Source organism: Pongo pygmaeus, chromosome 22 (genome assembly GCF_028885625.2).
Source record: "Pongo pygmaeus isolate AG05252 chromosome 22, NHGRI_mPonPyg2-v2.0_pri, whole genome shotgun sequence".
In the NCBI taxonomy this organism is placed as follows: Eukaryota; Metazoa; Chordata; class Mammalia; order Primates; family Hominidae; genus Pongo; species Pongo pygmaeus.
The window spans coordinates 38,716,452-38,731,176 of NC_072395.2; the positions used below are offsets into that span (position 1 = coordinate 38,716,452).

Here is a 14,725-nt window from a genome sequence, read left to right on the forward strand (position 1 = left end):
TAGAGCTGACATTGAAATGAGACCAGCTGGGCTGGGTGGCTCCTGCCTGTAACCCCAGCACTTTGGGAGGCCGAGATGGATGGATTGCTTGAGGTCAGGAGCTCAAGATCAGCCTGGCTAACATGGTGAAACCCCGTCTCTACAAAAACTACAAAAAAAAAAAATTAGCCAGGCGCGGTGGCAGGTGCCTGTAATGCTAGCTACTTGGGAGGCTGAGGCAGGAGAATCGCTTGAATCTGGGCGGCAGAGGTTGCAGTGACCCAAGACTGTGCCGCTGCACTCCAGCCTGGGTGACGGAGTAAGAGTCCGTCTCAAAAAAAAAAAGCAAAAAACAAAACAAAACAAAAAAAACACACAAAACTTAGGTAGTCTTGGTGAGGCATGCCTGTAATCCCAGGTACTTGGAAGACAGAGGCAGGAGAATCGCTTGAACCCTGGAGGCGGAGATTGCAGTGAGCTGAGATCGTGTCACTGCACTCCAGCCTGGGCGACAGAGCAAGACTCGTCTTTGGGGAATGAGAGGGAGATGAGACACAGTATTGCACGGGTATTTCTCTGTTCACGTTTTTATTTTTATTTATTTATTTTTGAGATGGCGTCTCACTCTGTCTGCCCGGACTGGAGTTCAGTGGCACGATCTCAGCTCACTGCAACCTCCACCTCCCAGGTTCAAGTGATTTCTTTGCTTCAGCCTCTTGAGTAGCTGGGATTATAGGCACCCACCATCATGCCCGGCTAATTTTTATATTTTTAGTAGAGACGGGGTTTCACCATGTTGGCCAGGCTGGTCTCTAACTCCTGACCTCAAGTGATCCGCCCAACTCAGCCTCCCAAAGTGCTGGGGTTACAGGCGTGAGCCATGGCGCCTGGCCTTCTGTTCACATATTTAAAGCTGCTCATCACTGCACATCTCAACACCATAGCCCAGTGTTTTGCAACCAGAGAGAGTCTATCCCCTACTTCTCCCAGGGGACATTTTTGATTGTCACAACTTGGGGGTGTTACTGGCATCGAGTAGAGGCTAGTGATGCAGCTGAACATCCTACAATGCACAGGACAATCATCCGCAACAATTATCTGGCCCAAAACATCAATAGTACTAAGGTCCAGAAACCCTGCCATAGCCCACCCAACACCAGAAGGATTTGTGATGCATTTTAGTAATTTTGTCCACCAAGACTACTGGGCAGCAGTCACCAGCACTTCAGAAATCCTGGGTAACAAATGCTAGTAAATTTCCAGAACAGATGCAATCATAACAATTGGCAAGCAAGGCCTTTCTTTGCTCCTATCATGAAACATCAAGAACCGAAAGTCACGTGCAAGCAACATAAAATTGCCATCCATGTTCTGTGATACTTGCATATTCTGTCTAGAAATTATACCCAATAAGAACATACATAAATTTAAGAAAGAGGCAACCCTACCCTCACAGTTAAAACACCTGAACAGTCTTACCATTATTACCAACTAAATATAGCGTAACTTTAACATTTCCTCTGCTTTAATCTTTTTTTTTTTTTATTTTTTATTTTTTTGACAGGGTCTCACTGTCACCAAGGCTGGAGTGTGGTGGTGTGATCACGGCTCACTGCAGGCTTGACCTCACCTGGGCTCCAGCGATCCTCCCACCTCAGCCTCCTGAGTAGGTGGGACTATAAGCCTGTGACACTACAGCCAGCACAACAATTTTTTTTTTTTTTTTGGTCTCCCTATGGTTTCCAGGCTGCTCGCAAACTCCTGGGCTCAAGCGATCATCCTGCCTCAGCTTCCCAAAGTGCTGGGATAACAGGTGTGAGATACCATGCCTGGCCTTTAAACACTTTTTTTTAACACTGTAAAAGTCTCAATGTTTACAATTTGGGCTGCTGTCTTGAAAATTAAGGGATTCTCTTGGGCATCATTTTTATATGAGATTCATTCATTCTTGCCTCCCCTTGACTTTTTACTCTTCTACTAACAGAATCACAAAAAGTCAGGTATATTGGAAGAGGTGGTTGGAAACCAAAGATGAATTTTCAGGAGGGCAAAATGGTTAAAGGCTGAAAGAAGCAGCTGGTTAGGCTGTAAGCCACTCTGCTTTTGGAAACTCATTTTTCTACAAGGGAACTAAAGATCTCCATTCAAATCCACAGCTTTGTAACCTGCTCAAGGAATCTGACTCTACTTAATCAGACCTATGGCTTGGCTAAAAACATGTGCCCGGTTAGGCGCGGTGGCTCAAGCCAGTAATCCCAGCACTTTGGGAGGCCAAGGTGGGTGAATCACCTGAGGTCAGGAGTTCGAGACCAGTCTGGCCAACGTGGTGAAACCTGTCTCTACCAAAAATACATAAATTAGCCAGGTGTGGTTGCACACATCTGTAGTCCCAGCTACTTAGGAAGCTGAGGCAGGAGAATTGAGAACTGCTTGAACCTGGGAGACAGAGGTTGCAGTAAGCCAGGATCATGCCACTGAATCCCAGCCTGGGTGACTGAGTGAGACTCCATGTCAACGAAAAAAAACAAAACAAACAAACAAAAGGTGTACCCAGCTGGGTGCAGTGGCTCACACCTGTAATGCCAGCACTTTAGGAGGCCAAGGCAGGTAGATCACCTGAGGTCAGGAGTTCAAGACCAGCCTGGCCAACATGGTGAAAACCCATCTCTACTAAAAATACAAAAGTTAGCCAGGCACGGTTGTGTGCACCTGTAATCCCAGCTACTCAGGAGGCTGAGAGAGGAGACTCACTTGAACTCGGGAGGCAGAGGCTGCAGTGAGCCGAGATCGCGCCATTGCACTCCAGCCTGGGCGACAAACAAAAACTCCATCTCAAAAACAAAACAAAACAAAAAAAGTGTGCCCGTGTAAATGTATGCATGTTTAAATGAACCTGAACCTCTGAGTTGCTGGATTTCTTCTTTTAGGTTTGATTTTTTTTTTTTCTTAATTGCAAATTCTTGAGTTGAGTACAGTTATTGTGCCTGAGGCATCTGTACACTTTTTTTTTTTTTAAAGCAACTGATTTGGGGAAAAATATGAGAAAGACTAATATTCTTTAAAAATCTAGTTTCTGGCCTTTAATTAAATTGGACTAAAATTTTATTTTTAATAAATCTAGATATAATTGTATTAAAATGCCTTTCACTGATTACTTCTATTATTCTATTTTTTTTTAATTGGTAGAGCCAGGTTCTCACTATGTTGCCCAGGCTGGTGTCAAATGTGTATCTTTGTGAATATACTAAACCACTGAATTCTCTCACACACACACTTCTATATGGCTCTATTCCCTAGTCTCATCACATTTTAAGCAACCTAATTATCTGAGTGGGCTTTCTAGATTGAGACCATTAAACTACATGGAAAGATGCTTGTCAATGTCCTGCTTCACTCTGCCTCTATCAAAGTGTGTATCAAACACCTCGGAATCAATGGCTGCCATGACATGGGGCACAAAATAACAGGCTGTTACCTGTCACATCTATGGTCAGTGCTGACACTAGTTCTCTCGACATCATTAGCAAGCATGCTACAACCTGGGCGAGGAGTAGAAGTGCATCCTCTCCATCTTCAAAACACAAAGGTAAAGGCCTGAGGCTTGCTCTATAAGGAGGAGCCATTACCCTTTCGCCCTGTTCCCAAATACTCCCTGGAGCTTTAGTTTCATTTTTGTACAGCATGCTGCTACTGAGGCCTCCAACTGAAGTATGTGAGTTCATGTTCGGGTTCACAGCAAGTCGAGCTCACAGTTTACTCCAAGCTTTGTGGAGAGTTAAATATTAATCATAAGTAAAAGTCCCATTAGTGAATTATAGGATACCTTGTAAGTGTCATGTCCATTACAAACAAGTAACAACAGAGGGATGAGAATTAAGCTTTGTTTCTTCTCCCCTTGAGATCAATACAAGCTACTCTGATTTACTTCAAGTATGTATTGCATTCATTCTATTTGGTGCTCTATCACCCAGTAAATCCCTATTCTTCCTTTATAATTACTGATATGCCAACTTCTCTGCAATGTAGTAGGTGAAAACTTTTGTTCCGGGCTGAGCACTTTCTCTTCTCCATGCTGCCAAAATTCCTTCCTAGGCAGGCCTGAGAGACTCGTCCCTCTCAAGGACAATGCGGATATGGCTAGAAGCAACCTGAGCAAGCCATGGCAGCAACCAATGCCATGTCTGCTACCTACAAGTGCCTTGTGGATATTGGTGAAATGTACAGCACTAAATCAAATGGTACTTCTCCCAGATTAATGGTCACCAGAAGAAGAAAAATAATTTCATTCTGCCAAGGTCAATCACTTAGCCCAATATAAGCAATATTCGGATCAAATCTTTTAGCTTTTATCAACACATGAGACGGTTAAAGAGCCATCTGTATCAGTGTCTCTATCTGTTCACTTAATAGAAGAACTCCCACAAGGTTTAAAATACCTGAAAGAAATAAAACTCTATCTTGAAATGCAGTGGCATCTAATACTATCTTATCCAATTTTCAGCTGGATTTAAAATTTAAGTGCAGATATTTCAATATACAGTATATATTCACAAAAAACATTTTAAGCAAGAAATGTTTCTTTTAATCATAACATAATGTTCTCTATAAATATCAGCTTTATTATACCAATAGATACGGATAGGTCACATTTATGCCTTTTATAATTAAAAGTCAACATGTTGGTTTACCTTTAACATTCCTGATTAGTAGTAAACATTAGTTTGCTAATGTTTCAAATGCAATGGAGGATCGGAATGATGATTATAACCATAACTAAGAGAGCAACTAATGTTAATTGAGCAGTTACTGTATACCAGGAATTATGCAAAGTGTTTCCTATAAATTAATTAATTTAATCCTCACAAAATAGTTAAATATTGGATAGGTCTTATTAATCCCTATTTTACAAAGAGAAGCAATGAGGATTCAAGGTTATTTGTTTTATACAAATTTACACAGTTAGTAGCTTGTAGGGCAGATTTGAATCTGGACAGCTTGAGTTTGTAAATGCAACTGAACACTTACTGGGCATGATGGTAAGTGTTTAACATAGGTTACCTAAAGTCATTCTCACAAGAAACATGCAAGATAACATTACCATCTACACTACACACATAAAAAACAGGTTACTTAACTGGCCCACGGTCATAAAAATTCTCTCAAACACTATACTAGTCTGTCTCTAACCAAAAAAAAAACCAAAACAAACAAACAAACAAAAAACAAAGAAAAAAAACCCTACCTCAAAAGAAATTAACTTGATATGGCAGTATGTGAAACAGAAAGAACTTCACAGTCACCGTCTTATAGTGAGAATCAGGGGTTAGCAAATGTTTACTGAAAAGGCCAGACAGTAAATGTTTTCAGTTTTGCAGGCAACACAATCTCTTTTGCAATCCTCAACTCTACTTCCAAAACATGAAAACATCCATAGACAATTTGTAAACAAATGGGATTGGCTGTGTCCTAATAAAACTTTTGTGTAGAAAACAGGAAACAGGCTATTTTTGGCCCCAATTTGCTGACTCTTGATCATTACTCTTATTTGTGCACCCCCGATCATTTTTCTTTTTTTTTTTTTGAGACGGAGTCTCGCTCTTGTCGCCAGGCTGGAGTGCAGTGGCGCGATCTCAGCTCACTGCAACCTCCGCGTCCCAGGTCCAAGCGATTCCCCTGCCTCGGCCACCTGAGTAGCTGGGATTATGGGCACGCGCCACTATGCCTAGCTAATTTTTTTGTATTTTTAGTGAAGACCGGGTTTCACCATGTTGGCCAGGCTGGTCTCTAACTCCTGACCTCAGGTGATCTGCCCACCTCAGCCTCCCGAAGTGCTAGGATTACAGGCGTGAGCCACAGCGCCAGCCTGATCACTTCCTTTTAAGTAAAAATTCTAAAAATTCAGAAATGCACAGTGCAAAATAATAGATGAATATATGCCTATATCAAAGGGATATGCATTTACAAGGGAACACAGGTTGAAATGAATTTGTGTGTATTTATAAAGAAAATAAAAAGTGTAATTTTGACATGAGTGTAGCAGAAATATCCTGGCTTATCCAGGTCCATATTCTGATTTCATCACTTAACCAGTTATGTGACCCGGGACAATTTATTTTATTTTTTTCTTTTTTTGAGACGAAGTCTTGCTCTGTTGCCCAGGCTGGAGTGCAATGGCACAATCTCAGCTCACTGCAACCTTCGCCTCCTAGGTTCAAGCGATTCTCCTGCCTCAGCCTCCTGTGTAGCGAGGATTACAGGCGCGTGCCACCACACCTGGCTAATTTTTGTATTTTTAGTACAGATGGGGTTTCACCGTGTTAGCCAGGATGGCCTCAATCTCCTGACCTCGTTATCCGCTTGCCTCAGCCTCCCAAGGTGCTGGGATTATAGGCGTGAGCCATTGCGCCCAGCCCAGGCCAATTAAAAAAAATTTTTTTTCGGCCAGGCATGGTGGCCTGTAATCCCAGCACTTTGGGGAGGCCAAGGTGGGCAGATCATGAGGTCAGGAGATCGAGACCATCCTGGCTAACATGGTGAAACCCCGACTCTACTAAAAATACAATAAAATTAGCCAGGCATCATGGCAGGCACCTGTAGTCCCAGCTACTCGGGAGGCTGAGGCGGGAGAATGGCGTGAACCTGGGAGGCGGAGCTTGCAGTGAGCCGAGATCGCACCACTACACTCCAGCCTGGGTGACAGAGCAAGACTCTATCTCAAAAAAAAAAAAAAAAAAAAAAATTCTTGGCCTTAGAGATCTTGGCTTTAAATGGGGAAGTAAAATTCCCACCACACAGCGTAGTTACAAGGTTTAAAGACAGAGAATCACTGCTTTAAAGCGCAAGAGGCCTGTTGTCCCGGCTACTTGGGAGGCTGAGGTTTGAACTCAGGAGTTTGAATCCAGCCTAGGAAACATAGCAAAATCCTGTGTCCAAAAAAAAAAAAAAATTAAATTACATTAAAGGGCAAGAGTGGTGACCGTGAAAATCTATATCTGCAACAAAGGCTTCAAAAATCTGCCAGTCTCCCCGGAGGTAAAATGCTGTCTGCTCTGCCCCCATGATGCCTTCCACAATAGCAGAGAGCCTAGCCATCAGCAGGGGTACAACGAATAGTTGCTGAATAAATGAACATAAGGCAGAAATGGCCAGTTCCTCTGGACAGGCACAATTGACTAGATTAAATAAGAGATTATGCCATTTATTACAATACCTATGTTCAATCAGAGTTTAGAATTTATGGCTCAATCAAAACTACCCTGATATCTCTGGTTTCTGAAGCACAAGCCCTTCTCGAAGAACAGAAAATTAGGAGCAAGTGTCTAAATATACCACTGTTTTACTCAAATCGGTAACGGCTTATTCCACTAGACCAATAACTAATAATATCCAAGTTTTTTTTTAACAACCAAAGATGACAATAAACCCCCAAAACCAGATAGATCTTGCAATTGTGTGCTCACTTTTATTTTTATTTTTTTGAGACAGGGTCCCACTTTGTTGCCCAGGCTGGAGTGCAGCGGATGTGCTTACTTTTAAACAATACTTTTATTCTACTGGAATCAGTAACAGAGAACAGACATCTTCTCATTTGGGTATCATCGATTCTAACACAATATGGCAGAGAAGATTACGACTATGCTAAAATGTCTTATTTTTCTTCCCTCCATTTCATTCCAGTTTTAACGGGTTATGAAATTATTGTTTTTTTATGAGGCACATTAAGGACTGGTATCAGTAGCAATATGTTGGTAATGATGACAATTTTCTTAGAAAGGATGGCTGTAAATCACATTTTGTTCTGGGTACTGAAACGCTAACATTGAAAACAAGATTGTAAGCCTCCCTGCAGTATCTCATCTTTGCAAGTCACTTCTAATTTTTATGTTGAACACAGAAGCAACCCACTTGTAATTAGAGTTTTACAAAATGAGTAATCACCTACGGCGTTGCCATTGCTCTCAATTAGGGAAGAACCACAAGTCACCTTTTGTAACAGTGAGGAGGAGGAAAAGGACTCTTTGCAGCTGACCCCTTTAACGTTACCCTCTAAAACATCTACTTCTTTACTGGAATTAGCTACAAGCACAAAAAACTATCTCGCATGGGCACAACTGACCATAACATGTTTCTGTTAGGCCCCCTTTCCCAGGAAAGGCCTCAAGTAGAGCTTTTGTTCAGGAGTTTGAGGTGGAATGAATGGACTTGCATTAAAGATTCCTCTATTTCTGGGGCATTAACAGTTGGTACCTCTCAATGACCAGGTATCTTGCTTTCAGAAGGTTGCTTTTGTTGCTCTTCTTGTCAACAAAATTATTAACTTGTTATTTTTTAAGGTTCATTTCTTTTTTGCCTTTAGCCTGGAGTGTTTTGTTTATGAAATTCTTTTAACTGCCTTCGTCTTTCTACAGGAAATAAAATAATACAACATCTTTATGTTCCATCTTAATATCAAATAATGCTACCTGTAAAACTCAAGCAAAAAGAACTGGACTAATGCAGACGATAATGAGACCACTTTATCTCAAGCGAATTGTCTTGTTCTAGAATATGGGCCTAAGTTTATGTGGCATCCTCTCATTGTACTGCATAACTGATGTCACTCCTCGTTCACCTGTTACCTCAACAGTACTAGCATCAAAACAAAATCTCTTTATTGTCTACTGGAAAAATCTGCAGTGCACAGTAGCTTCTGAATTAATATTTGTTAATTAATCAGCTGCAGTTAACGCCATCTTTGCCAGCCTGACATTGAAGGTCTCTATATTTTGGTCCCAACCTAAAAGACATCTGCTCTAGCTTAAATTAGATCAATCCTGTCTCCTAAATATGCCTTTCCATGGCACCATATTTGTTTTGCTAGTCCTGATGACTCTACAGCAAAATCCATTGGTAGACACACCACCCACCCACACTTTTGGCTCTAGTTCAAATGTCATGCTCTCCATGGAACCTTCTCTGATCAATCCAGAAGTTCCCTCTTACTCTTGGAAGTAGGTTCTGTGTTCATATTTCTTATAACACAGATGGCTTTGTACTTCTTTGACTTCTATTTCCTAAGAGATTTTAACATCCACTAGGGTCAGCTGGCCTGTGTGTGCTCATCATCCATTCCACATAGCCTAGCAAAATGGCTTGTACCAAGCAGGTGCTCAAAATCTAATGTTCAGTAAATGGATGCTAACTGTTATATAAACAGCCAGCTTGATGGAGATCACAAGGACTTCAGTCCCACTGCAGGCTGCTAGATGCTGTAATTTGTATTCACACTTCATTTAGGTTTCGAGAAGAGAAGCCCTGAAAAGCTGTCCTTCCCTGCTACAGGCATCAGGCTAACAAGTTCATTTGACCAGATCTGCCATAGTTGGCCCTAACAGGTGTATGAAAAACACCCTGAAAAAGGATTTTTGCGTATTTGAAAAATGGTGGTTTAAACAAAATGCGCATTTACTAGCACATTTACTTATGTGCTAAAGTGAGTAAGAAACTGTCATTAAGTAGGGAATGATAAAGTTAATCCATCTTGCACTCTGTTCTTTTTTTTAAAAGAACATGTAAAACTTTCAATAAATTTTAAACTAACTCTGAGTGTTTAATTCAGAATAATCTCAATTTTAAAAGGTCAAGTTAAAGAAATGTAGGACCTCAAAAATACTGTGTTAAGTGAAAGAAGTTGGACACAAAAGACCATGTATTATATGATCCCACTTATAATAACAGTCCAAAAAAGGGCAAATCTATAAAGACAGAAAGTAGATTAGTTGTTGCTTGGAGTAGAGGGCTTAACTGGGAGTGAGCATGTGTGATCTTACTGGAGTGATGAAAATGTTCTAAGATTAGATTATGGTGATAGTTGCACAGCTTGGCAAATTTCTTAAAGCCTCTGAATTATATACTTGAAAGCAAATGAATCTTATATGTAAATTACACCTTAATAAGGTAAAAAAATGCAACAAAGGGAAGAAAATACTGTATGTAGTGACAACTATGAATATAGTTGAGGCAGACAAAATAGCCCATGTTAAGCTCTAATAGAACAATAAATCTGAAATCATTAAACTTAAGCAAAAAGTGAGAGAAAGCCACTTTTTGTAAATGCTGTAACATTTGTGGTTGACCTTTATAAGTATTTGCAGTACATTAAAATTCAGTAAGTACATATTCATTCAATCTAGCTCTAGAAGCATCTTTTACTATCTGCCAAGCAGAAGGCAGATACAAAATGCAGAACTCTTTAAGAACAAATGCATACTCTTTAAGGAACTCAATCCAACAGTTTACTCGTTTCTGTGACATTTGGTCACTTAATATCAACCAAATGTTTGTTTTTATTTCATGGAGACAAGTATGACCTTTAGTTCTTTTAGTTCACAATACTTGCAACACAAACATTAATTCAATAGAGAAAGTCTAAGACATTAATACTATATTTACTTCTTGAAGAAAGCACTGCCATACTCCCCAATAAAACAATGTAAACTCAACATAAATCACCTCAGTTAAAATTCATAGCATAAAACAATGCGGTACTCACCAAATCTCTTTTTTTTTTTTGAGACAATCTTGCTGTGTCACCCAGGCTGGAGTGCAATGGTGTGATCTCAGCTCACTACAACCTCCACCTCCTGGGTTCAAGCGATTCTCCTGTCTCAGCCTCCCAAGTAGCTGGGATTACAGGTGCGTGCCACCACGCCCGGCTCATTTCTGTATTTTTAGTAGAGATGGGTTTTCACCATGTTGGCCAGACTGGTCTCAAACTCCTGGCCTCAGGTGATCTGCCTGCCTCGGCCTCCCAAAGTGCTGGGATTACAGGTGTGAGGCACTGTGCCTGGCCCAAATCTCCCTCTTTAATGACATCTAATCACAACTACTCACTCAACTAAGATTTATCAAAACTACAAGCCAGGCACTCTGTGCAATACTGAATAAAATCAAGTCCTTACCCTCAAGGAGCTCATCGTCTAGGTGGTAACAGACACTATTATATAACAAACACTCACTGTGAAAGGAATACCAAGGAGTCACCTAACTCAGTGTTTGTCAAATTAGATGACTACCTGGTTGGGCGGAGTCTTGTAGAATTAACTTGGGATTTGCCAAGCAGCATATACAAGGTACAAAACAAACTGTATAATAAAGATTTCACATTATTTGAAATTGTTTGCTTGTTAAACCAAAAAAATTTCACAAGCATAAGAAGCCTTTTGAAAAAAAAAAGGTGTTTTTGATTGGGGAAGGCAGTGGTGCTAGGATGGATATTTCAAACTCTGGTATTACGCTTTCTTTTCCTTGGGGGTGGGGGGAATCCAAACAAACGGTGGATTACCTCGAACCACCTCTTCCACAGACTCTGTGGTGGTGGTGGTGGTGGTGGCGATGCTGGTGGTTCTCTCTGTGGCTTCTTCGTAGGGTTCCTCAGCCTCTTCCTCTACCTCGTCACCATCCTCATCATCCTCGTCATCATCAGCTTCTTCTTCTTCCACCTCAGCCACTTCTTCCTCCTCTGCTACTTCTACTACTTTGTCTTCACTGTAAGGGCAAACATAAATAACAGAAAAAGTCAATTAGACACATTTCAGGGAAGGAAAAGAAAAATCGTCCATATGGACTTTTGGCAATTTGAGAAGAAACACACCCAAAACTTAAAGTCAGCAGGTCTAAGTATAAATCCCAGCTCAGTGGGTCTGCAAGAATTTTTATCCTTGGGGACAGTTCTTAGTTTCTGCAGTTGCTAAAAGGGGATGCCATGAGACTAACCATAGGACATTCTGGAAAAGGCAAAATTACGGAGACAATAAAAAGATCAGTGGTTGCCAGTGGTTCAGCGGGAGCGGGGAAGGGATGAATAGGTGGAGTAGAGAGGATTTTTAGAAACTACTCTGCATGATACTGTCATAAGTAATAATAGATACATAGCATTATGCATTTGTCAAAACCAAGAGATTATACTACACAAAAAGTCGCCTCTCATGTTAAAACAGGAACACTGGTTAATAATAATGTATCAATATTGGTTCAAATGTACCATACTAAGGCAAAATGTTAATCTAGGGGAAATTGTTGGGGAGTGGGGAAGTGAGAGGTAGAGGGAACTTTTTGTACTTTCTGCTTGAATTCTTTGTAAACCTAAAACTGCTCTGAAAAATGTAGTCCATTATAAAAAGTGGGGTGGTGGATATCAAAACTGAGTTTGCTGTATTATGGGAATCACTTCTCATAGTGTATATACAAGAGCCGCAACACAATGCACGGTAGCAGATACTCAGTATGTGCTGGTGGAAATTGGTTTAAAAACTGCAATTGAGAGCTTAAACTGGACACACAGGTGGAAGATGAAACTGACTTAAGTAAATCTGTAATGCCCTGTGGTCAGGGATGCCTGCTGAAACTATTTAGTTGCGCACCCTATGGTTGCTAATTGCTTATGTTTTGTAGAATACCAAATATTTCAGTGATTCTCAAATTTCAGTGAGCATCAGAATCACCTGGAAGGCTTACTGAAACACAGATCACCTGCTAAGTGTGGTGGCTCATGCCTGTAATCCCAGCACTGTGGAAGGCTGAGGTGGGAAAAAAACCTAGAGGCCAGGAATTTGAGACTAGCCTGGGCCACACAGTGAGACCCTGTCTCCAAAAAATTTTAAAAAAAAAAAAAAAAAAAAAAAAGGCCAGGCATGGTGGTGTGCACCTGTAGTCCCAGCTACTCAGAAGGCTGGGGCGGGAGGATTACTTGAGCCCAGGAGTTCGAGGCTGCTGTGAGCTATGACTGCATCATTGCATTCCAGCCAGGGAGACAAAGACACTGTCTCTTTAAAAACAAACAAAAACTAACACAGATCACCAGGTACCACTGGCTGTTTCTAATGCAGCTCCAGAGTTTCTGAATCATGAGGCCTTAGTGGGGTCTGAGAATGTACATTTCAGATTCCCAGGTAATAATGATGCTGGTGGTCAGGGGACAATATTCTGAGATCCACTGCAATACGCTGAGAATAACGGCAAGAGATAACCAGTAACTCAGTGAAACTGGGAAGAGGATCAGAAATATTTATGGTATTAAACATTTACATGCTGATGCATCATAGTGTGTAAAAAATCAGCAAATTTGGATGGCAAAAGAAAGGCATGTCTAGAACAAAATTAAGAAGGCCTATTAGGAAATCCTTGTGGAAATCATGTATCTGCCAAGGCAGGCATAGTTGACAGCATTTGAAAGAAGATAAATGAAGATAAGAACACGAAATATCAAATAGTAAAAGCCTATCATATACCTCCTAGTGGGACTAGAGGAATAGATATCCTTGATCAGATCACAAAACCAATACAGGAGAAAGACCTAGATGTGGCAGGGGTTTCAACCTTTCCGGGGCAGCTGCCACAGGTCTATTTGAGAAGTACCATAGTAATAGAATTAAAAACTGCTATGCTGACATTATAATGTACCCAGAAGAAAAAAAAAAGAGAGAGAGAAAGCAGAAGGGAATTATTACCACAGAGTTGATTCTGGCCAACAAGGAGAAGCTCATCATTGGGAAAAGTGATAGGAACCCGGGGTTTGTAGCCACAGGAAGCCTTGGACTCGTAGTGAGAGCACAGCATTATGTAGGAAATCAGATTCCAAACACGTGAGACAAGCGAACACTATGATTCCATGATCTATGACAATAGAAAGGAAGGTTCCTCCATAAACCTGAAAGGTTTTCAAAGTCTAACAGGACCACCATAAATAGTTTTGCTGACAGTGAAAGGGAAAGATATGTAAAGAGATGAATCCATCAATGGCAGGAATTCTCTGATTACCTCAGCATTTAAGGCATGTGTTATACAAGTTGTATAAAGATGTGTATGATCCCCATGGAACACCTGACTGTGATTACATAGGATACAAGAATAGCATAAAGGGCATTTATAAAATTTCCCAAAAAATGTGTATGACCCCCAAGTGGAACGTCTTTCTAACTCTGATCAAATATGATGTAAGGATATTAAGTGACGACATCTGAAGAAGTTGAAAGCATGTGGCTAAAGAATAAAAAGAAACTGATTAAGCAGAATAATTTATTAATAGCAACTTACTCATATGTTAATAAATGAAGTGTCAATACAGAGAAAATCCTAATCAGTTATTGTAACATTTCCACAAGCCTAGGAAGAAATAGGTGAAAAGAGAAACAGAAAACACTGGCACTGAAAATCAGATATTGGAAGCCTTTATCTCCTCGTAGAAATAAATGAGGTGAAATAACCAATTCTTTTTTTTTTTGGCTGCCCAAATTATTGCACAGAAGTTTACTACTTCGGGCAACATTTCAAAAGAATCCTACACTTAACAGCTGCTCAGCTGCCCTGAGCTTCACTGAGTGTATTGCCTCTGCACTTTTCTATGGGATCTCAATGCTGTATTACTAGTGAATCAAAGAAAGATGACCTGATGCATGTCATCAGTTAATTTATCGTGTTTGAGATTTCTTACTCAATCAAATCATGAGCACTAGCGCTGTTTTCCAATTTAAATGGAAAATTCAGGGAAAGTCAGGAAGAAAAATCAAACCAGTATTCTCTTTAAATCATGACGTATACACGTGATCTTGAACCATGACTGGAATGACGATGCCCAAGTGTATGATCCAGGGTTAGGACAGCACCGTGTTTCCAGGTGGGATGGTGAAAAACATGACCCTGGGTATCCCCAGGTTCCTCCTCCAGGCTTCTTTGATATTACTTGGATGTGGCTCTTAAAGCTCTGAAT

The 14,725-nt window shown here is 40.6% G+C and overlaps 1 protein-coding gene across 6 annotated transcripts in view; it reads right to left on the minus strand.

The window, feature by feature from the left end:
* The window catches only part of APP (amyloid beta precursor protein), a 283,222-nt gene that overhangs the window by 124,621 nt on the left and 143,876 nt on the right, over positions 1 to 14,725 (minus strand). For all 6 annotated transcript variants that reach the window (XM_054468708.2, XM_054468710.2, XM_054468706.2 and 3 more), the window contains exon 6: positions 11,303 to 11,505. In XM_054468708.2, the coding sequence (XP_054324683.2) occupies positions 11,303 to 11,505 (203 nt within the window). The remainder of the gene's footprint in view (positions 1 to 11,302; positions 11,506 to 14,725) is intronic.